This window comes from Pelodiscus sinensis, chromosome 6 (genome assembly GCF_052426305.1).
Source record: "Pelodiscus sinensis isolate ZL-2025 chromosome 6, ASM5242630v1, whole genome shotgun sequence".
Lineage (NCBI taxonomy): Eukaryota > Metazoa > Chordata > Testudines > Trionychidae > Pelodiscus > Pelodiscus sinensis.
In genome coordinates, this window is record NC_143057.1 from 8,726,446 (window position 1) to 8,750,088 (window position 23,643).

A 23,643-nucleotide genomic window follows, 5' to 3' on the forward strand; every position below is an offset into this window, starting at 1 on the left:
TGTTCAATGATCTGTGTGTATTTTATTGGTCATTTCAGCCTGGGTGTCTAGATCACAAAAGACACTTTCAGAGCAGATACGCCTACGCACCCTCTTCTGCAAATCTCAGCCAAGAAGCCAGGCATTGTATAGGCAGAGGATGGCGAAGCGTGGAAAGTTGGACTTAGAACATAAGCTCCTTGGGCCAGACCATTGTTTTGTTCTTTTGTACAGCAACTACCACAACCAGGCCATGAGTTCACCCCGTGGACACAATGGCAGTACAAATAACACAGAAAGTTCCCCTCCCCCATCTCTACCACACATCGAGAGCTTAAGCAAGCCACTGGCTTTCAGTGCCTCAGTTTCCCCATTTGTTAAAAAAGAGAGGGGCTTTTCTTCCCTACTAACCAAGAGTTAGGCAATCTCATTCCTTGACATTTGTAAGTGCTTTGAGGTGAATGATGCTATAGAAACACAAAGGTGTACTAAGAACCCACCCACCAAAAATGAAATACCGTGATGGAATAAAAGCAGGATACACTGCCCTGGTTAACCATTTAACTAGTCTGTGAACAAAGGTCACCAGACTCTCGGGCCCAGCACCTTTCAAGATTAAAGCCACGAATCACTTGTTAGCTTGGAGAAGAGTAGACTCACCACTGGAGAGCACCCGGTGGCTGGGCATGGCCTTGTAGGTTCCTTTTCTAGCGCAGCCTGTAGACAGCTCCTCCAGCTCTTCAGAGTCTGTCTCCACCCGCGATTCAGCCCTCTGTTGGGATCACTGAAGTCTCAGCACTCCCAGGGTAACAGAAAAATCAACAAAACAAAGCCCAGCAGTCTCAAGCCAAGTCTTTGCCATGACTCTCGATTATCAGTCCTTCCAGCCCTAGCCTTTGGGGTCTTCGCTTTGGGCTAATAGGAGAAGCCAGCCCCTTCTTAGGGTTCAGGCCAGGGACACTGTATTAAGTAGGCAAGGTCTGGCTACTCAAACCGCTGTTCCTCCCTTGGTGACTTTCTATGCGGGTCACCTGCAGGCTTCCCTGCCAGTCACTTCCTGGGTTTTCTGGGGCTCTATAGTCCTCTCAGGCTGCCTGCAGGGCTGTAGATGGCAGGACGCTTCTCTGGAACTCTCCAACAATTCCCAAACCAAATATTTGAATTTCAATCACTTCCACTCTCCCCAGACCAGAACTTGAGCCCCTCACAAGTCTCCAGCAATACTCTGCTCCAAAGCTGCCTCTCTACAGGCTTGCCCCTAGTCTAAAAACCACTGCTCTTGTAGCTTTTCCCACTACTTCTTTCCCCTCACTTCAGTCAGCCACCAACCTCCTGGGCCTCTCCCCAACGGAGCTCTCTCAGTCTGTGTAAAAGAAACCTGACTCCTCTCCAGGTGACCCTCCTCACTGGCCTACTGAAGTCCCCTCCAGGTGCCAGCAGGAGGGATAATTGGGTTCATCAGCACACCTGTGCCGTTTTCAGCACCACCGTGGGGTTTACACCCTTTCTCTGGCCATATAAAGAAGTGAAGTGACTGAAGGCACCACGCTGCCACTTTCAAAGATGCAGGGTTCAAACGTCAACCCTGAGGGTCAGCCACAAAACAGCAAAGTTGCTCCACAGGTTTGCTTAAGAGACTGGTTCCTGCTGAAGGAAGCCCTGGCTCCAGGGTAACTGGGTAGGCGTGAAGGGGCACTAGCATTGGGAAAGGTAACTGGAGGAGAAAATGCCTGTTTTGCTGTGGAAGCCACGAGCTCTTTTAAAAGTAGAAGTGGATTAGGGGCAGGGCCGGCCCACAACATTCTGGCACCTGAGGCGGGGAGCTCCAATGATGCCCCCTCACTTGGGCCAAACCTTTGAAAGGTCTCAATTCCGCCTGCTTCCTGTTCTACTCCTCTCCTGGGACTGCTCGGCTACCTACATGTGCACCAGCAGCAGATACAATTTTCTATACGCTGGGTCTCAGTGCCCTCCCCACAGTCTGGCACCTGAGGTGGCTGCCTCAGTTGGCCTCAAGGTAAGGCCAGCCCTGATTAGAGGGGTTTTAAAGTTCATCTGGCACCAGGAACAAGTATAAAAATCTACTGCAGGGGTCAGCAGCTTTTCCAAAGTAGCAGGGCTAGATTTAACCCTGCTGCCCTAGGCGGCACCGCTCTCCCAGAGAATAGGCGGGGGCTCTCTCCACCACATGCCGTTTGATCTCCCAGCCCTGGGCTTCGCCCCAGATTTTCCTTTGGGCAGGGGAGGAGCAGCATGTACGCTACCTCGGGGTTTCTCCTCCTGTGCAAGAAGCCGGTGCTGACTCCAATCTTGCAGGGGGTATGATGCTGGATCTTCAGCACAGGCTGGGATCAGGGGCGGGGGAGTGACCTGGTGGCAGGGTCCCGTGAGGGTCTGGTCCATGGTGCCCTCACCTTCTTGCCAGGACCCAGGCGCTAATGTGACTTTGGGGCAGGGGAACCCCCCCCCATGTGTTCTCTTCTCCCCTCAGCCACCCCCACTCCCACCCAGCGCTGGAGTTGCAGCCTGGGCAGCACTCACCCTCTGGCGGGGGCCCGGCAGGGGTGGTGCTGGTGGCTGGGAGTGACTTCAGTGCCCTTTGGCCCACCTGCCAGGGGCACCATGAGGCAGAAAGGGAGGCGAGCGGAGTGGGGAGCGCTGAGGCTGCGCAACAGGGTGGAGAGTGGCAGGCTGGAGGAGGCAGGGACAGGACTCCACACCTGCCATCTTCATCCAAAGCAGGAAAACAGCGCCCCAGAGAAAGCTCCCCTCCTCCCCGTGGCCACCGTGCCTCAGCCCACTCTAGCAGCCAGATCGGGGGTGCTCTGCTCCCCCACATGGCGTAGCTGTCCCCGGAGCAGCCCCACGCTGGCCACCCCCTGCAGCAGCCCCGGCCCCCAAAGCAGCTGCCCGCCATGCAGCCTTGCCGGGCGGGCCGTATAGCTGCCACAGAGCAGGAACCAGGGCTGTGGTGAGGTTGCCCCACCAGGGACAGCCTCACCACAGCCCGGCTCCAGCTCCAGCTCCCAGAGCAACCCCGCTCTGCCATGCAGCTCTGCCATCCAGGCCACGTGGCTGATGCAAAACAGGAACCAGGGCTGGGGTGAGGCTGCCCCAGCAGGGACAGCCTCACTGTGACCCGGCTCCAGCCGCAGCACATGGGGCAGCCGCCTGTCACAGCCCCACCGGCCAAGCCACATGCCACGTCTGGCACGGGGGTCACACGCTGCCAACCCCTGATTTACTCAGACAAGAAAAACAACAAAACCAATGGAACCACAGTTTTTATTGGCGCTTGTGCGGAACAAGAATAGTCCTTGTGGCAAAGCTGTACCCAAGTAACCACTGCAAATCATCTTCCGGAAAACATGGACAATGCTAGTGAGCGTCCAGCCAGGCAGAAGGGGGCAGAAAAGTGTCCATCTCCCATCCAGCCCAAATAGGCTCATCACTGGAATGCTATTCTCGAGGGCTCTCCTATACTTCTCTCTCCCCTTCCTGATATTAAGCTGTATGCATGCCTTTGAGTGCGGGAGGCATCATCTTCTCAGCTGCCCCCTGCTTCTTCTATGGCTCTCCTTGCAATGTCTGGCCCTGAACCAGAAAGGCACTTAACCACATGCCCAACTTTCAGCATACAAGTCCTCCCGTTGAGGTCACTATCACTTGTGCTGAAGTTCCCTCCCGTATCAGGGTCTTTAACTGGTCAGCTATTCACACTGAACAACCTTACGAGAATAAAAGAAGCGAGGTGCGCTGCCCAGCCCTCACAAGGGCCCCTACAAAGACAATTACCAGCGTGCACACACTCTGGGGGGAGGGGGGGCGTTTCTAGAAAGGACACCAGTTTCCCGTCTTCCAAGGGGTTTGTTGTAAGCAGGGGAAAATAGAAAAACAATTACCCAAATTGTTCCATTTAATACCCAGAGCGGACTTGTTAATTCAAGGCCTCAGGCTCATCTCTACTCTGCCACAGGGAAGTCCCACCACCCTTCGAGTTAGGCTTTCACACTGCCCAGTAACAGCCCTGTCTCCACAGCGTGGAGTAGAGGTCCCATCCAAATTAAAGGGAAAGGCAGATAGGAAGAGAAGATGAGCAGAGACCCTAAACATGCTTCTCTAACCCAGGGTACTGGAAGAGGAGATGGGTTGGTGGAGAAGCAGTGACTGCCCTGCTGGTGACAGACAATCAGAGAAAGGGGCAGGCAGCAGATCAGGTGCCTCGGGCTCTCCAGGGGGAGGCTCAGCCGATGTAGATCCGATGGAAGTCATTTGCACCAAAGGCAGCGTTACACTTGGGGCACTTGCGCTGGCGGGTGTCGTAGCGCGTCTTCACACACTCAAAGCAGAAGACGTGAAAGCACTTGGTGAGCACTGCATCCTTCTTACGCATGTTGCAGCATGGACAGGTCAGGCGCGCCTGCAGGAGGAAAAGGAGTCTCTAAGCTACCACGCATGACAGACCTTTGCAGAACTTTCAGGTAGGAAATGAACCATCATGGGAAGGAGGCTTTGCCCTCTACCCAAGGAGAAGGTGGTTCCTCCAGCACAGAGTTGGCCCTCACTAAAAGGGTACGGCTAAGGAAGGTCAGTACTGAACAAATATGAAGACTAAACCCTTTGGCCAGGAAAACGTGAACAGGGGACAGCGAGTTTCTCACCTTGTAATCCTTGATTTCCTCCATCAAGATCTCATCACAGTTGGGCACCATGTCAGGTTTCTTGGTGGTCTCCAGCTTCCTGCGCAACCTGGAGATGTCCTCCTGCAGGAGGAGAAGAGACCAACAAATAAATAATTGAGACGGTTTCTCCACAGAGCTTGAAGGGTACAGAAATGGGCCTTTTGAAGTGCACAGTGCAGTATGCCTATGATGTGCTTCCATCCCTCTCCTCCATTCTTCCAGTGCACTGCAACAGCCTCTCACAAGACAACAGTGGCAGGTTAAACCTGTACTGGAATACAGTCAGGGGTCCACCCCAAAGATCTCAAAGTAGGCCAAGCCAGAGAGGCTGAGTGCAGAAGCCAGGGGAAGTGACAATGAAGGACTGTGGTGCATGACATACCTGAGCCCGTTTGAAGTTGAACATGTCCTTCTCTTTAGTCACACTGTTCTCCACAATCTCATCCTGAAAGTCATGTAGCTTCTTCTGAGCCAACTCTAATTGTGCTTTGAGATCGTCTGCAAGCTGGGCTGCATCCATTGCCTATTGAAGGAGATGGCCATAGATTTACAGATGTTGGAGACAGAAAAAAAAAAACCTAGAAAAAATCTTTCCGTCCAAATCCTTGCCTGCCAAAACTGTGCCCTATGGTACTTTTCAGATTCCTACCCCTCCGACCTCCCTCTAGTTACAGAAGATTCAAGCTAAGGGATTTAGACTATTTCCCTTGAGGGCCTGCTCAACAACCTCAGATCTCACTGTCCACAAGTTCTTAATCAGCCTAAACTTTCCTGGGCTCGTCTACACTGGCCCCTTTTCCGGAAGGGGCATGTAAATTTCATGAGTCGTAGTAGGGAAATGCGCGGGGGATTTAAATATCCCCCGTGGCATTTAAATAAAAATGTCCGCCACTTTTTTCCGGCTTTTAAAAAAGCCGGAAAAGAGCGTCTACACTGGCCCCGATCCTCCGGAAAAAAAGCCCTTTTCCGGAGGCTCTTATTCCTACTTTGAAGTAGGAATAAGAGCCTCCGGAAAAGGGCGCTTTTTCCGGAGGATCGGGGCCAGTGTAGACGCTCTTTTCCGGCTTTTTTAAAAGCCGGAAAAAAGCGGCGGACATTTTTATTTAAATGCCGCGGGGGATATTTAAATCCCCCGCGCATTTCCCTACTATGACTCATGAAATTTACATGCCCCTTCCGGAAAAGGGGCCAGTGTAGACGTAGCCTCCTTAGTTTAATTCTCTAGCAAGAGACAGAGTAGGACTAATGCCCCTTCTCAGTGTTTATACCCTTCAAATAGCCTTATGTCCCCATGGTCCTGTTGCTTCTGGCCAATGTTCCCTCTAATTTTTTCCATCCATGTGCAGAATAAATTTTATTTTGCACCAAGACATGTGTGGATGTGTACCACCAACAGAAACACATGCTGCCGGCTGTGGCCACTTTGCTAATTAGGTGAGTGGCATTGGACTCTCCTGGATGGCTCTCGCACCTTATACATATTTTTGTGGCAGTTCTATTTAAACCAGAGAACTACCACAATCACACTCTATCCTTTTTATGAAGGCCAGAGCCTTATTTTCTTTCTTCTAGCCTTCCAGCACTCCACTAACTGCCCAGGATTTTTTTTAAAAATCAGTTGATCAATAAATCATTTAGCTAAATTTCCTTTATACCATAAGATGTGACATCCAGAATAGCTGACTATTGGTTACAAAGGGATACTTTTATCTGCCTTCTTTAAAACCTGTTCAGATTTTTCTCAGCATTTTTCTTGGCAGGACATTTAAAGAGAAGGAAGGTAGAATCTGTGATAGGGGCCCATCTAATTTCACTCCTTATTAACAGTCCTGCTTTCTTCATTGCCCCTAGACTTATAAGTGAAAACCCCATATATTACCCCCAAGTCATTTCACTTTTTTACTGGCTTCATCTTTTCTCTGCACGCCTTAACATTTCCCAATTATGTTCATTTCATGGTCTCTTCTTTTTCCACTTGCAATAGAGTTTTCCTTTTATCCTCAGCTTTCTCCTCAGTCTTTCATGAAACTACTGTGATGGCTCTTGTTCCTTGCATTCTTTGTCAGACTATTGTGCCTTAATTAGAATATTATTTGGTTTCCCTCTGCCTAATGGTGGAATGACATGGAACACCCAAATGCACCAGAGAAATGCAGGGCTAGCAGCCTTGCACAAACTTCCACAAGCTGAAGAAAACTCAGCCTTGCGAGCCAAGGGTTCATGCTCACCTTGCGTTTGTTCATCTCCAGCGCCTGGGTTCGGAGGCCTAGCTCTTTCTCTCCAGTGCCAATGTTGCTCTGTAGCAGGTGTTCCTTTTCCTCCAGCTTTCGCACAACTTGTAACTGAGCATCCACCTTCCAAAGGGGAAGAGGAGAGAAACATATAGAACATGCGCTGTTGGTATTTGGTCTTGGAATGTTCTCCTCCTCCTCAGGTCACAACGCCCTTGGTGCAAACTAAATGCTGCGATCATCACATTTACTCATCACTGTGTCTTCTCTCTTCCCACTCCTACATCACTTCTCTCTCAGGATGCAGAGACATGGACCAACAGAGATCAAACTGTAGGTGGGTGGAGCCAATAGCTCAGTGGTTTGAGCATTAGCCTGCTAAACCCAGGGTTGTGGGCTCAATCCTTGAGGGAGCCACTTAGGATCTGGAGCTAAATCTGGCAGGGATGGTATTTGGTCCTACCATGAAAGCAGGGGACTGGACTCAATGACCTCTCAAGATCCCTTCCAGCTCTATGAGATAGGTATATCTCCATTTATTTTTATTCAGCCAAGGGGATAATTTCCCACAACTCCCAAGTGAACATGCACGCACGCAGCTATCAGACATCCAGAACGGGTTGTTAGACACATCTGTCCCTCTCCTTTGGACGAGTAGAATCATTCAAAAGCATTCAGGCTCCCAGAAGAGGGCTGTGGGAGGGGTGGATGCCAATCTAGGAGAAACCTTCTCTCACATGATTGAAAGAACCCTCCCCTTTTCCATCTCAAAGTCCTACGTGGTGGTGAACCTCTCTCTAAGAGATTTCACATTTCATAATCTCTGCTTGCTTAGCTCAGAGGTCCCCAAACTGTGGGGTGCACCACCAGAGGGGGGGACAGAGGAATATTCAGAGGGTGTGGGGAGGCTTGTGCTAGACTTCATGGGGAGTAGGGAGTGTGCCACTCAGTCCTAGCCCCAGCTCCAGCTCCATGCCTGGCTCCATCCTCATCTCCGCAGTCAGCTATGGCTCCATTCCCACCCCTGCAGCTCCATTCCCAGCCCCCCTCTGGCCCCAAACACACCTCCAGCTGTAGATCCCATACTCCATCCATCATCCCTCCCCCCCCTCCCCACGCAAAGAGCTGCAGCCTCGCTCCTGGCTCCAGAGAGAACTGAAAAGTTTGGGGATCACTGGCATTGCTCAGTGCTTCACTGAAAACGTTTAAAACAAGTCTAAGCAGCAGCTTGTCCGGATCCATTGGAGCATTTCCTCCCACCAACCCTCTTCTGGTTACCTGTGTCTTCAGGGTCAGGACCTGGTCTGCCAGCTCCTCCTTCTCCTCCTTCAGTAGCTTATGGATCTGATTTGACTTGATGCGTTCTGACATCAGCTTGAAGTTGGCATCATCCTTCTCCCGCAGCTGCTGCATCAGGCGAATGTTCTGCTCTTGCATATCCTCGAAGGCTTGTCCGGTGACATCCATTTCTGAGAGCAGGGCCTCTTCCTCCTGGAACAGAGATGGAAACACTCTGGAATTGCAATCTCTTTTCCCCCCTCCACTGGAACACTTCTAACCCCTGCTTTTATTAAAGAAACAAAATGTAGTGTTGATGAAAGCTGCAGATCAACATCCTGGAGACCAATGACCTCCCTGAAACCAAAGAGCAGGCAACTCAGCACTGAACTGGTGGTTACTCTGCTAGGGGACAGTTGGTATCTCAGTCTCCATAGGCCTCCAGTCTAGGGATGTTAAATTTAGGTTAATTAACTAATCGAACACTTGATTGGATTTCCATCGACTATTCGATTAGCTGATGAGGGTACCTCCACCTTTGAACTTTAACGAGAGCCCAACTGAACTGTACAAGAGCCCTGTAGGGCTCTTGCTACAGTTCAAAAGTGGAAGCCCCGCAGGGAGAGTGGGACCAGCAGGGGACTAGCCCCACACTCCCTTCAGCACCTGAGGCTTTGAAATGTACAAGAGCCTCACTGGGGTTCTTGTACATTTCAAAAGCAGAATCGCAGCAGAACTGTCATGAGTGGAGACAGCTTCAGGCCCTGCTCGCACCATTTCCTGCAGTGCCTCTACCTCCCCTGCCTCCCATGGAGATAGTGCTGGGGGGAGCTGGCTTTTAAGCCAGCTCCCACTCTCCCCTCCCCTTGCTATCTCTCTCAGAGAGGGGCAGAAAGGGGGGAAAGCAACTAGTCGAGTCACTAGTCAACTATCCAATAAGCTTATACTTATTGGATAGTCGATTAGTCCCTTACATCCCTACTCCAGTCCTTGACCTAGGAAAGCCAACCAAAGTGAAAGTTGCCTCTAGCTGGTACATGGCCACCGCTCCACTGGGAACTAGACAGGGACCAGTGACCTGTTTGAAATGATTTGGTGGGCACCCATCAGATTGTAACAGCTTTGGACTGAATTTGAATGAAGGTCAATAAAACTAATAGTCCAAGACCCTGCAGCTCATTACTACTTCCATGAGCCATCCAGCCCCTTAAACCCCATCTTGAACCCAAGGTGGGTTCAGCCAAAGATCTCTGCTATTAACTGACAAGAAACAGGGACAGGCCCCAAGTACTGTGCTCTGTTCACCCTCACGCCATCCTGCCTTTATAATGCGGGGGTATCCCCATTAGCCAACATACCTGTTCCTTATACATTGGTACTTATTATATACTCTCCCACCCATTGTTGTAATTTCTGATTCGTATAAGATTCAGGTTTATCTAATTCCAAACTGATTTACACTGGTCTTCATTCAGTTAATCTTATTCTGAATCAGAGTGCCCGGACAGGGGTTTGATGCAGTTATCTAATCCATTATGAATTCACAACTTCAGTTAATTTGAGTCAATTTTCCTGGCCACGCAAGGCACAACTCCAGTGTATTTTACAAATGAAACACCATGTAACCTCACCACAGACTGACCCTCCCATCTCTTCACTCAGCCCATGCATTACCCACCGCAGCAGGGTTTCTCTAGCCGGATGTGCATGTAGACAGATTAACCTTTACCTCACGCTGCCCAGTTACACCATGGAAATCTCTGATGATGGTGGTGGATGTGGGCTATGAATGCTCTCCCATGGAATTCCAATCGGTTCCTGACAAGGTCTGCTCCACAAGAGGGCATTTCCCTAAGTTCCTCTCACCTGCTTGGCCATGGCTAGTTTCTTCTGCAGATACTCAATCTGCTCCTCCACCGCTCGGATCTTGCGTAGGGCATCCTCATCTGCCATTTTTTTACTCTCTTTTTTCTCCTTGTCCTCCAGGTCCTTCACCCGTTGCCTCAGCTCATCCAGCTACGGCAAGGATTAAAGGGATGAGATGTGGGGAAGGGGAAGAGAGAAAGATCTCTGAGGCTAGGCAGAGAATAGAACAGCAAGGAGGACTCTTAAGGAATCAATTTCCCCATAAAGATTCACCATGGAGAATCCTTAAGAAAGAAAGAGAAAGAGAGAGAGAAAAAGAGAGGCCAATCTTCTGCCTGCACTCCTAGACAGACAGAAGAAGGGGCGGGGGGACATCCTGGAGTCAGGAAGAGACAAAACAGCCCTACAAGAAGCTTAAGGAGGGTATTTCAAGAGCAGCTGTTAGATCAGGGTGGGGAACCTACAGCCCATGGTTCAAATCCGGCCCCCAACTTACTTTGATCTGGCCCATGGCGAAGCTCGGGGCTTCCTCCGCAGCAGGGGAAACCATTGCTCATGCTCCGGCCCCACAGCAAGTCTCTGTACCCCCAAATCCCCCGTGAGGTGGGTATGCGAGCAGAGCCCCAGCATCCTGAGTGGAGTGCTTCTCACTTGTGTGGGGCCCCCAACTGATTTTTCTATGGGTCAGTGGCCCCTGACCAAAAAAGGTTCCCCATCCCTGTGATGAATGGTGAGAGGCAAGAGAAAAGGGAGGACAGAAATGGGATACTGTTACCTCAGCTTTGGCTTTCTTCTCAGCGGCCATGAGCTGAACTTTGTCTCTCTGCTCCTTTGGGGCAGAGCGGTACATATCTAACAGGAGTTTCATCTCTTTCTGGCTCTCCTGGGCTTTCCTGGCAACAGTGAAAGAAAAAACACCTCTTTGATTCTTTAGGAAAAATGCTATGCTGTGATTCAGTCTGCTGGAAAGCAAGAATAACCTTCTCGCCATCTTCTCCAACAGAGACATGGACTCAGAACAGGAAGGAAAGAGCAGCAGAGGCATTCACCTTGGTGGTAAACTATCAACTCTCTCAGGCATGACCCTAGACAAGGACGAGCATGGCCTTAGAGTGGAAATCTGCACCTGACAAGCCCCAACCTTTCAGAGAACTGCAACCAGTAAAGTTTGCAGATTGAGGAGGTCTTTAAATGCCATCTCCATTATGTGTGTCCCTTGGGCATAAACATGTCACCAGAGTTACCTTTAGTTCCAAAAGCTAGTGTCTTAATTCTAGCAATCAGGGGTTTCTAGCTATGCTCCCTGCATACCCCTGATTAGGGAACGATGCTGGAAAATAGGAGCAAGAGGTTCAGCAGGACTTCTTACTTGAGATCAGCCTTCAGCTGCTTGATCACTTCTGCCTCTTTCTTCCTCCCATCCTCATGCTTCCCTTTGTCCTTGGTGGACTCTCTCTCCTTCTCCGACTCCTTCTGCTTCTGCTTTTCCCGCTCCCGTTCCTTCTCCTTCTCCTTTTCCCGCTCTCTCTCCTTCTCTTTCTCCTTCTCCCGCTCCCTCTCCTTCTCCCGTCTCTCACGCTCCCTCTCCTCTTCATCTCGCTTGGCCTTGGCTTCCCCAGCATCCTCGGGGGCAGCCTTGAGCACAGATGCCTGAGCAGAGGAATCGTCAGGCTCCTGTTTGACCTCTGGTGGTTCCTCCTTGATCTCTTCCGTGCTAGACTGGGACTGCAGGAGGACACTCCCACTGCGGGAGCGGGTCTGGAGGGGAACAGTGGGGCGAGGGGACACAAAGGGAAATAAACCAAGTGAATAGGAGAAGTTGTCAGCTGGAACACATTCCTCACTGCCACCCTTGTGCATGTCTCCCTCAGATGCCATTGCCAATGTTTTTACAGAGCAGAACTCAGCCATGGGGGGAGATCCACTCTGTGGGAGGTGGGAATCCAAGGTGAGGCTGCTGCATAGAGCCTAATGGAAAACTGGAGCCTGCTATGCTTTCCCCACAGCCTATGGAAGCAGAAACAGACTCATAGCCTGTGCTCTGCTAGAGCAGGCTTTCCTCCCTCTCCACTTCCCCCACTGTCTTCCAGCATCTCCGGTACCTTGCTCAGGTCTGACTGGGCCTCCCTCAGCTTGCGCTTGTACCTCAGCACTTCCCCCTTCAGCTGGTGGTTGTGATTCTGGAGGCTGCTGATGAGATGACGCATCTCCCGATTTATTGGCCCTACAAAAGACACACAGTCAAGTTACCACAGGCCACAATAGGGATGTGAATGGTTAACCAGTAAGCATCGCTTACCGGTTATGGTTAACCAGTGGGCTGTGGTACTTTTAGAGGCCTCCCAATGCTGAATGTAGCAATGATCTCCTATATCTTATACATAACACCCCTGTTACAACATCCTATAATGACATTTGGATTTTCTGTAACAGCAGCACACTCTTGACTTAAAGTCAGGCCGTGATCCTCGATATCATCAGACCCTATAACTAGACTGCCAGTTATTCCCCATTTTGTACTTGCACATTTGATTTTTCATTCCTAAGTGTTGTACTTTTCACTTCTGTGATTTTCATTGTTTTGCTGACTTCTAACCAAATTCACCAGTTTATCCAGATTATTCTAAATTTTAATCCTGACCTCTAATCTGCGTGCTTGCAACTCTCTGTCCCAAGCAGCTTGCAAGTTTTATAAGCACACTCTCCACTCTATCATCCAAGTCATTAGTGAAAATATGGGCTAGTCCTGGACTAAAGATCGACCCATGGAGGAGCCCACTATATATGTTCTCTCAATTAGGCAGTAACCACTGACAACTAAGGCTATGATTTTGGCATAGGTATTTTTATTAAAAGGTCACAGACAGGACTTGGGCAACAAACAACAGATCTTGGATTCACTGAAGCCTACGATGAGTCAGCAAGGCCAAAGTCCCTCCACTTGAGGCTGAATTACTGCAATTTTCATGATGTCATGGAGGGCTCATGCAAATTGCAGAATCCATGACCTCCATGACAGATTCGTAGCTTTATTGATAACTACTTTTTGAGTGTGGTCTTTCAATCACTTGCGCAACCACCATACAGTAATGTCATCTGGACTAATGATGTTAAACAAATGGTCCCGGTTAAAGTGAAGACTGGGAATAAACACTTCAGCCTTCTCTGTCTCATCTATTATTTGTTCTCCTTCCCCATTAAAACATTGGACCAATACTTTCCTTCATCATTCTTTTACTTCTGATGTATTTTTAGAACCTCCTCTCACTGTTTTTAGCTCCCTTGCTACTCCTGACTCATTTTGTGCCTTAGCTTTCTGAAATGCAATCTCTCCTCACAAGCAAAAGTTAACACAATGGGAAAAGACTTGGTACCTGCTTGTTCATTGGCAGCAAGAGTCTGTTCAAACTCTATCCTCAGCATCTCATACTCCTTGCGGACCTGTGCCAAAGTGTCCTCTAGCTGGATCACCTCTGTGCGCAGCTTCTTGTGGAGGCTGACTTCATCCCGCTGGGGAGCAAGAGGGGGAGGAGAACAGAGATTAGTGCTATGATCCAGGAGTCTCACATTTCCTCATCAATCTGCTCCTACAGAAGAGGAGAGGATTATTAGCCGCCTAAAAAATAGAAGAACCACTGAGCCTGCGAAGGTCACTGCAAAGTGTTGAGTCCACTCCAAGGCCAGCCAGAGGGCTAGTGCCGAGGGGAAGATCTCAAAGAGGAGATGGAGGAATGAGGTGGTTACCTCAATGAGTTCCACCTGGCGCTGGTGTGTGTTGCGCGTGCCATGAAGCAGAGTGCGAGCCTCATCCAGATGCGCCTTCAGCTGGAGGCTCTCGTTATACAGGACCGAGAACTGGGACTGCATGCATCGGTACTCTGGCGTCTCTTTCACAGCCTCTTCCACTGCCCTCCGCAATTCCATCTGGGTGGAGAAACACAATCCCAAGACGACGAGGAGGGACATGGATAGGAAAGAAATGTTACCTCAGAGCGGATGCCAAACACAGAAAGAACAGAACTAAAAAGCCCATACTCCTTCCACATCCACTTCATTCCTTTGACTCAACAGAATTTCCATAAGGCTATGGAATAGCTTTGTGAACTCTCTTATTGCAGGAGTTTTGTAGTGGAGTCTAGAGACACCGCACAGAACAGCATGGTAAACGTCCCTTCACCACAGCTGCCCTTGGACAAGCCAGATCTAGAAGTGAAATGACTCATTTTCCTGGCCCACTCAAGCTTCCTGTCGCCCACGCTGTCAGTTGGGAGAATCATAATCACATTATGATTCCTATAATGTGGACAACCAAGAACCAGACTGAAATGAACAACTCGTTTCACAAATTGAAAACAAACCCAAAGAAAAGTCTTAAAAATATAGTACTATCAAGTTGGAACATTTTTATGTTCTGTCCACTGCGGGAACTCTAAGTTCTTTTCTCCTGTCTCACTTCCATTCACTAGCCTCTCTCTCTCTCTCTCAGACAAATAATTGGATTTGTTGATCACTGAACTCTGCAATAGCTTCCCACAAATAGAGCTGTGGAAAAAAAGTAACCCTGCCCTCTTGGACAGTAATTATTACTGACAGGTGGTCATTGAAGATGGATAAAAGAAACACACGGTCCTTTGGTATATATGGTTGTGACTATTTTCTTCCACTATTTGATCTGAGGAAGTGGGTCTGGCCCACGAAAGCTCATCATCTAATAAGCCATCTTGTTAGTCTTTAAAGTGCTACATTGTCCTGCATTTTGCTTCAGGAAATAGAGACAGCTATGATTCCCTTTATTGGCCACATGGTGTCACCACTGCACCAAGAATGACTGTCACAGCAAAACCCTGGCCTCTCATTAGCATCCCAGCCTACTGCATGTAAAACATCACTCAAACGCAGTGAAAGACCCTGAAACAGAGACAGAGTGAAGAGAAAAATCGAGTTTCACAGAAGAAACTAAAGAAGTTGTACACAGATTCAACAGAGTGAGGCAGAGAGGCATTAATCACATGCATTCGCCTTCACACACACCCCAGAGAACTTTGCTCCTACCTTCAGTTTCTCATTCTGTGTTGTCACCTCCTCAAGATCCTGGCGCAATTTTTCCAGCTCACTGAGGCGGTTCCCAGCCAGCTCCTTGTTCTCCTCCAGCTCGGAATTCATTTCCTCAAACTGAAAAGAAAACACAACCAAAGTTTTTAATGTATTGAAAACCCCATTTTGCATCTATCTACAGTGCTAATATGGCCCCAATTACCACAGTATCAGAGCACCTCACAGTCTTTAATGTTTTTATCCTTGTAAGTCTCCTGTGACATATGCAGGGCAGTGTTGTTATCCCTGATGCCCAGAGAAGCTAAGTGTCTTGCCTGAGGTCACACAGGAAGTCTGTGGCAGAGCAAGGATTCAGACTCAGGCCTTCTCAGGCACTGAACCATCCATGCTATCCCTCAAAAATCAAAGCTTCCCTTGCCCCACCAACGCCACAGGCTTTGGTTTTACCTTACGAGCATTGATGGTGATCGTTCCCCCATAGAGGCTGCTTCCGGCTCCATAGACTTTGTAACCTTTTGAATTCACCTGCAACGAGGATGAAGAATTTGTAACAAAAACACGTAGTGCTTCAATCCTGCCCCACTTCCAGCTAGCCCACTTGCACAACCAGGAGACAGTCGCTCCAGGCTTAGCTCACATCTGTTATGCCATTCCAATTTGTAGTGAGTTAATAAGGTAGAGGAAGGCTCCATGAAGAGTCCCCTCTCTTTCTCTAGGAAGAGGTTAACGAGTGTTGCTAAGCTCTGAGCTGCTCTAGCCCTGGCGCGCCTGTCAAAGGGCTCGGTGATTACCCGTTCCAGCACGTCTGCCAGATGCCGATTGAGCCTCTGCTCTCTCTTGCGGATCTTGTCAATATCCCACTGAAGGTCATCGATCATGGTCTCCAGCACACACACCCGTGACTCTGCCATCTCCACTTTCTCCTGCAACTTGGAGAACTACAGCAAAGGGACAAAGGGGGCATCAGTTAGGATAAGAAGCAGTGTCGGATTCACAGCCTACCTGGACTGTCCAGCATTAACTTCACTCACTCAGAGTTCCCTGGATCCATTCACGTCTTGTCTTCTGCAGTTCTACATTGCCCCTGTATTTTACTCAGGAGCCACTTTGAGAAAAGGGGCAGGATGCCACTTATAGCTGTTCAAAATTTCAGACCAGAGAATCCCAGTGCAGGGCAGAGAAAGAAGAAAATAGAAAGTGAAGAGGCTCAAGAAGCTTGTGGCTTTTGGCGGAATGAGGTAGCAGCTCCTTAAATGTATTGCACATGGAGCACTGAATTCTACACTTAAATATTTGTAATTGGTTCTTAGACACATCCCTTGAATGCTCATCTGACATGGTGTGAAGAAGATCAGCCTTCTACATGGTTAACAAGAACTGGAATTTCAAGAGATGAAATTTCAGAAGCAACACTCTTCAGGGCTAGAATCTTTTGTAATGAAGGCTCTTACACCTCAAATAACCATTGGAACGGAAACATGACAGCTCCAACCTGCCAGTTGTTTTTAATAGCATCTTAGTAGCACCTCCCTATTTTTTCCCCTGCTCTTCCCCACTATGCCCTCACTCCCGTTTTTCTCTAGCAATCAATCCAGGTGTTCTTTTAACACCTGGATTTAGTTTATCAGTTCAATGCTTCATTCAAGTTTGTCGGGTACTTTACAACATGATTCTCTTCCAGATTCACACGGAAGTACAGTGCACATTACAAAAGCGGCGAGGAGTCCTGTGGCACCTTATGGACTAACTGAAGTGTAGGAGCATAAGCTTTCGTGGGCAAAGACCCATTTCGTCAGATGCATCTGTTAGTCTGTAAGGTGCCACAGGACTCCTCGCCGCTTTTGCAGATTCAGACTAACACGGCTACCCCTCTGATACAGTGCACATTACAGTTCTCCAAAACTCATTACTCCTCCCTTAGCCTTTGCTCAGAACTTGAATTCTTCAGACCTAATCATCCCTGATGCTCTACAGTTCACCTTCTCCATGGCAATAATATACTTACTGTGCTACAGTAACCAGAATTATTCAATATTCCTGATGGGGATCAAAAAAGCACAAACACAGAGAATCCATTTTCCTTTCTTGTACCTCTTGAGACATGATGCGGTGCTTTTCCTGCAGTAAATCAGATAGTTCATGCAGCCGTCCATTTTCATGAGCAAGGTAGGAATTTAGCTCCTGGACCGCTTCATCCACCAGTGATGCATCTGAGAGGGGCAGGAGAACGAGAGGGAAGGAAATGAAAGGGGAGTCATGGACATGAGTCTTCAATTTAGCAATTAGCAAGCAAAGGGGACGGGGAAACAACATAATAAACCTATTTAGAATGGTGGAAAGAGAAAAGTGGAGGAGAATCTGAAAGAAGACAGACAGTTGCTCTACTCGTAGCTCTTATCTATTATGCTATTCCAATTAGCAGTGGGGAAATTAAGGAGAGTGTAAGAATTTCTTGTCTGTTGTGCAGAGCTGAGTTTGGCTTTCCTAAACATACAAACTCAAAACACAGGCCAGCTTCACCGACTTTTCAGAGAACTGAGCCTGGGAATTAAGTGAACCTAGATCAATCTGAGCTACTTTTGAAGATTTTTTCATGGGTTCATTTAAGCCTTATACAAATCACATTTTCAGTGAATGAGCCCCGCTGCTCAGTCTGAACTCTGCAATCTTCCCTCAGGGCTATGTTGTTACCATCCATCTCTGTGTCAAATAATAATCAACCCAAGGAATCAGACAGCTAACATCTTGTCCAGGTGAGTTACTGCCCCAAAACCATAAGGAATCCAAGAATTGTCCTCAGCAGCCCCCACTCCTGGCAAATTATGAAAGGAAGGAGACTGGTACCCGATTCTATTGTTCCCCCTTTGGATAAAATTTCTGTACTGCTGCTCTTGGCAGCGGCTTCTGCGTAGTGGCAGATTACGTCAGGGATGTACGATTCCATTGGGACTTAAGTATTTCCAAATGGATAAACAAGAGATGCTCTTTACCTAGACTCCACATACAAGACACTTCTCAGCATTTCAGTAAATTAACTATCTGAAAAAGGCCTTTAGGACCGAGGGACAGATTTTCAGTACACTCAGCTGCCAATAAAGACCCCACTGTTCTGGTGTATTTTGCAAAACCTGGACATTTCATTTTGGTGCTCAAGTCTGAGAGGAAAAATATGACCCTTGACACTTACATGGCAGGAACTAAGTTATTCTTGACTCAATGTGTTAAAAAAGCTGGAATTTGTAAGCATAGGCCCTCGCAGTCAAAGAGCTCTGCCATACCTCCACTATTCAACTTCTGGGACAGAATGTCCATCTTCTCCTGAAGCTTGTCATACTTGGTCACAATTTGAGCAACAGCTCGCCGGGAGGACTCCACACGCTCCTGAAGCTGAGACTCCATCTCCTCACTGGTACTACTGGCCAGGGTGGCTAAGAAGGAGAATGCTGGCTCCAGACCTTCCCCTAGGAGACAAAGAGGTGAAGGAAATGGATGCGAGTACATTTGTGTGTCGTGAAAGAAGTAGTCATCAATATCTGCAATCATTCATTTTCCCCAGAGGGCCCAGAACATCAACCCTTCCCCCACTGAAGTCTATTTTCTCAACCTGCCAAAGACAAATATACTACATGGTACGAGGCCTCACCTCGCTCCCTCTCATCCTTACGTTCCTGATTGCTGTCCGAGTCTGGTTCTGGTTCTGGTACCACCAAGGCTTTTCGGTCAGACAGAAGGTCTCCAAGACCTTGTTCCAGGTCATAGCGCTTAAGAATGATGCGGATATTTTCATCAAACTGGAAAAAAAGGACAAAATGAGAAGTTACACAACTTGCAGAGCATCAGCGTAAAAGAGGCAAGACAACAGAAAGAAGAAGACAGTTGACTGAGCATGCAGTAACTGAGCATGACCTGACTCCAGTAACGGTTGACTATCAGCAGAGAGGCATCATCGGTGGCCTGCCGCCGCTCCAGCTTCTCAATGTGCTCCCGCAGCTCATCCTCAATGGCCTGCCGCTGGTCCAGCATCTCCGCCAGCTTTCGGTTCTTGGTCTGCAATGTCCGGATGTCCAGTTCCTCCTGCACAGAGGCAAGGGTCACATCAGTGCACTTAATGCAGTACAGTTCTATTCTACCCCGAATTATAAGAGGGATTTTGAGCAAGGTCTTTGGGCTTGGGTGAGAATGAAAACAAAAACAACATGCTCGAGGTGAGGAAGTTGGTTGTATTACCTGCAGGGCATGGCTGGGATCAAGGAGTTTGGGGTTCATTACGGAAGAGGGTGAGGGAGGAGTCAGATACACATACCGTTGAGGAAACACCGCCTAACTTAATGGTCTCCACTGTGGTTCCTGAGTCTTCGACCCCTGCCTTTTTCTCGGGGGGCACAGAGGGGCCAGGCTCTGTTGCCGCCCGCTTGTTGCCGATCCCAGACATTGTAGGTAAATAGTGGAGATTCCCAGCTCTTCCTGAAACGCAAAGAAGAAGTTTTAAAAAAACATCTACCATCATCTAATCAGTTCCATTTTAGGGATTTTTAACACTGAAGGAGCTCAAAATAAACAGTACATTGTATACACCAGAAATATACCTCATAAAGAATTTAAAAGGTCAAGATTTAAAGTAAGCATTACAAACAGTTAGTTGAGCTAGTATTATCAATGCCAGAAAAACATATGATGAGATACTAGAATAAAAAGATATTACTCTGACAAGTTCAGAACAAATCCTCAAGCCCTATTAGTGCCATAAAGAAAGACTCCTATTGACTCCAGTAGTTTTTGGGATCAAACTTCTACAGAATATTCTAGAACATTAGAAGTAAATTACAGCTTTGCAAGTACATATGGTCATCACAGTTTGATTTGTACATGCAAAAAATATCTATATCTATATGTATAAGAATACTTTTTAAAAATGCTTTGAGCTCTACTGCTCAAAAATGAAATAAAAGATCTATATACATTCATTTTTTTTATTTTATCCATAATCTCTTTAGGGCAGGGGCTGAGACTCCTGTCAAGACCTGAGAATTTGTTTTAAGCTCCTTGGGCAAAGATTGCATCTTACACATTTGTACAGTTCTCAGCATAACAGGGCTCCCTATTTTGAATGGCCTACTGCAATATGGGTATTTCAATGTTAATTTCTCATTATATAAATGTATTTTACTTGTTTCTCTGCATTTTTATTGTAATTAGTTCACGTTTAAATGTTTTATTTAAGATCAATCATAAAAAACATCAACAGACAAAAAGAACAGGGGCAGAACTGCTCCAGCTGATGATTTACAAAAGGTTACCAAAAGGTTCTCAGATGACGCAGGGAATTGGGACGGTGATGTTCCCGATGAGGATTCTTACATTCTAATTCTGACTGGACTCAGGAATGAAGGGTTTGGTAAGACTCCTCCTTCTATCCTATATGTCTACAGCAGCCTGACTCTATTATAACTGTGCTAGAAGGAAATGGTGTGGCTCAGGTTGCCCTGGCAAAACTCAGCAGCAGATCTTTTCATATCTGCCAACATCTGCAGACTATAAATAGGATCACTGGAGAGAAAGTGTGAGGATAGTCCTTTTAATTCCACTGAAAGCTGCTGCTTTTTACAAGCTTACTAAAACTCCTTGACCTACATGTTGAGAAAGGAAGGAGTGGAGAATCCTGCAGCAAACCAGGGATGTAAATTCCTGGTTAAAATGTTAACTGGTTAAGTGCTATGTTTAACTGGCTAACCCTGGAGCAGCCCCACTCCCACAGTATGATGCAATGGGCCCATTCCAAATCAGGCAGTGTCCACCACGCTGCGGGAGGAGGGATGCTCCAGCCAGGCCAAGAGTTCAGTTAACTAGTTATCAGGTTAGTATTTTAATTTGACCCCCAAATCATTTTAAAAATAGTAATCTTCAAAACTCAAGACCACCACTTCTATTACAGGATTTTTTCCTCCACTGAAGTTAAACAAACAAACATGTCCTGGAAATATTTTTAACCCAAACATTGCAAGACTGTGCCAATACAGGTGAACCTTCATGAAACAGACTAGCCAATTTTTAGGGCCATATCATCAGATGATGTAAATGGCCACAGTTCCACTAACCTCTCTGATGCTGAGCCCATTCACAGGAGCTGAAGATGTGCCTCTACCTACAAGCTGAACAAAAAGCAAAAGTAAACAAAACATATAGTATCAACAGATTTTTAAACTTCTTTCCATTTTACAGCGGTATTTCTAATACAGCTAAGGAATTCGCTTGCAAACATGCAGACACTTACTTTGAAAGCATATGTGAGTAAAGCAAATCAGTGTGTGAATTAAGTGCTTTGCTCAATCAGAGACTTAGGGTACATCTAGACTACATGCCTCTGTCGCCAGAGGCATGTAGATTAGGCTACCAGACATAGGAAAATGAAGCGGCGATTTAAATAATCGCCGCTTCATTTAAATTTACATGGCTGCCGCGCTGAGCTGACAAACAGCTTATCAGCTGTTTGTCGGCTCAACGCGATAGTCTGGACGCGCGGGTGTCGACGTCAAAGGTATTTGTCGACCACCCAGGTAAACCTCATCCCAGGAGGCATACCTGGGTGGTCGACAAATACCTTTGATGTCAACACCCGCGCGTCCAGACTATCGCGCTGAGCCGACAAACAGCTGATCAGCTGTTTGTCAGCTCAGCGCAGCAGCCATGTAAGTTTAAATGAAGCAGCGATTATTTAAATCGCCGCTTCATTTTACTATGTCTGGTAGCCTAATCTACATGCCTCTGGCGACAGAGGCATGTAGTCTAGATGTACCCTTAGTTTGCAATGTATTATTTTAACTTGACAGTGACCCTCTCAAGTGTCTCATGTTTTGAAATCTCTCCAAGACTTTTATAGCAGGTCCATACCATCTTTTAAATGTCTTATAAAGAACCTTAAAATGTCCAACATCTATGAGCTGAATCCTCCCACTGCCATCTCCTTCTCACTCTAAAATGTGACTGAAGGAAGATTTTCAGTTCCTTGTGTTTAAAAATGTCCCTCTTTTTCAATGGAGCATGCTTTTGTTATTTGTGGGATGTTTTTTTCCACAGAGAGCACTGTTAACAGAAACCAACAGGCTGACAGAAAAAAAATACCACTCTCAGAAAATATCTGTGTGCACCGCCCCACCCTTAGGGGCGATTATCCCATCACTCCCCCTCACACACACACCCCAAAAAGCCCCCACTGATCAAGTCACCTCACCCAACCAGCCCAAGTTCAGCGTTGATATTGCCCCTCCCCACCAGACACAGAACAGGGGCTGACCCCTACATACCTCCAACTAACTGATATCCTTCTACTCTATCCCAGGGGCGAGTCCCCCTCCTCTTACTTCCCCCATACCCCACAGCCCACCTTCCCCCAGCCCAGGGGCCAAGCCCCTCCTGCCCCTGACACTCCCCCATCCTACATGCCCCAGCCTGAGCCTCCGCTCCCCTTACCCCAGGCCAGGGGCCAACTGCCCCCCCCTCCGCGAACACTTCCCCACTCCCCCCCCGACCCCCCTCACACTCAGGGGCCAAGCCCCCTCCCCTTCTGCCCCTCCCCCATGGGCCAAGCCCCCTTCCCCTGCCCCTCCCCTATGAGCCAAGCCCCCTGCCCCTGCCCCACCCCCATGGGCCAAGCCCCCTGCCCCTGCCCCTGCCCCTACGAGCCAAGCCCCCTGCCCCTGCCCCTCCCCTATGAGCCAAGCCCCCTGCCCCTGCCCCTGCCCCTACGAGCCAAGCCCCCTGCCCCTGCCCCTCCCCCACGAGCCAAGCCCCCTGCCCCTCCCCCACGAGCCAAGCCCCCTGCCCCTGCCCCTCCCCTACGAGCCAAGCCCCCTGCCCCTGCCCCTGCCCCTCCCCCACGGGCCAAGCCCCCTGCCCCTGCCCCTCCCCCACGAGCCAAGCCCCCTGCCCCTGCCCCTCCCCCACGGGCCAAGCCCCCTCCCCCACGGGCCAAGCCCCCTGCCCCTCCCCCACGGGCCAAGCCCCCTCTCCTCCCCGCAACACCCCAGCCCCGAGACTCACCCCCGGCCCAGCCACCGGGCCTCACCTCCGGCCTCCCAACCCTGACCCTGCAGGAAGCGGCCGGTGACAGCAGCTCAGCCAATCCCCGCCGGCGTCTCACGTAGCTTGTCGCCCGGCAGCGTGCCCTCAACAAACATGGCTGCCCTCGCCCTTTGCCTGCCAGAGGCTTTGAAGCCACTCTGCCCTTCCTCAACATGGCGGCCACCGCCCACCGCCTGACAGGCTCTGCAGCCGCTCTGCCCTTAGTTGCCATGGCTACCGCCTCTCATTGGTTCCTAGGGGTTCGAAGTCAGGCGCCCTTCATTGACATGGCGGCTGCAGCCCTGCCTCTTGTCAGGGGACGTGGCTGAGCTGAGGGCACGAGTGGGGTACAGCAGGGGACCTAGAGCAGCAGCTGGGGGAATAGGCGACCCCATGGCCTCGCGCCTCCAATGCATTTAGGCTCCCCACTTCCTAAATACCTTGGAATATTAACTAGCCCCTGCAGCTGTGTGGGTGCAAACCAGCCAGCCGGG

General features: G+C 48.8%; 1 protein-coding gene across 4 annotated transcripts; it reads right to left on the reverse strand.

Annotated features, from left to right (window-relative positions):
- Positions 1 to 3,247: 3,247 nt before the first annotated feature.
- Positions 3,248 to 23,259, reverse strand: RNF20 (ring finger protein 20). Of its 4 annotated transcripts, none has more exons than XM_075931382.2 (21): positions 23,129 to 23,259; positions 21,187 to 21,240; positions 19,395 to 19,555; positions 18,998 to 19,165; positions 18,756 to 18,882; positions 18,370 to 18,552; positions 17,183 to 17,301; positions 15,883 to 16,029; positions 15,539 to 15,616; positions 15,089 to 15,208; positions 13,781 to 13,960; positions 13,411 to 13,546; positions 12,139 to 12,260; positions 11,406 to 11,794; positions 10,812 to 10,929; positions 10,037 to 10,186; positions 8,171 to 8,383; positions 6,890 to 7,015; positions 5,044 to 5,184; positions 4,641 to 4,742; positions 3,248 to 4,399 (listed from the first exon to the last, which is right to left on the reverse strand). In XM_075931382.2, exons 3-21 carry the CDS (start codon positions 19,521 to 19,523, stop codon positions 4,223 to 4,225), a joined length of 2,925 nt encoding a protein of 974 aa, XP_075787497.1. In that variant the 5' UTR covers positions 19,524 to 19,555; positions 21,187 to 21,240; positions 23,129 to 23,259; the 3' UTR covers positions 3,248 to 4,222. The 4 variants fall into 4 exon arrangements, with proteins under 4 accessions (XP_075787497.1, XP_075787494.1, XP_075787495.1 ...); XM_075931379.2 differs by having other exon boundaries at positions 18,735 to 18,882; positions 23,129 to 23,258; XM_075931380.2 differs by having other exon boundaries at positions 18,735 to 18,882; positions 23,154 to 23,174.
- Between the last annotated feature and the right edge of the window lie 384 nt (positions 23,260 to 23,643).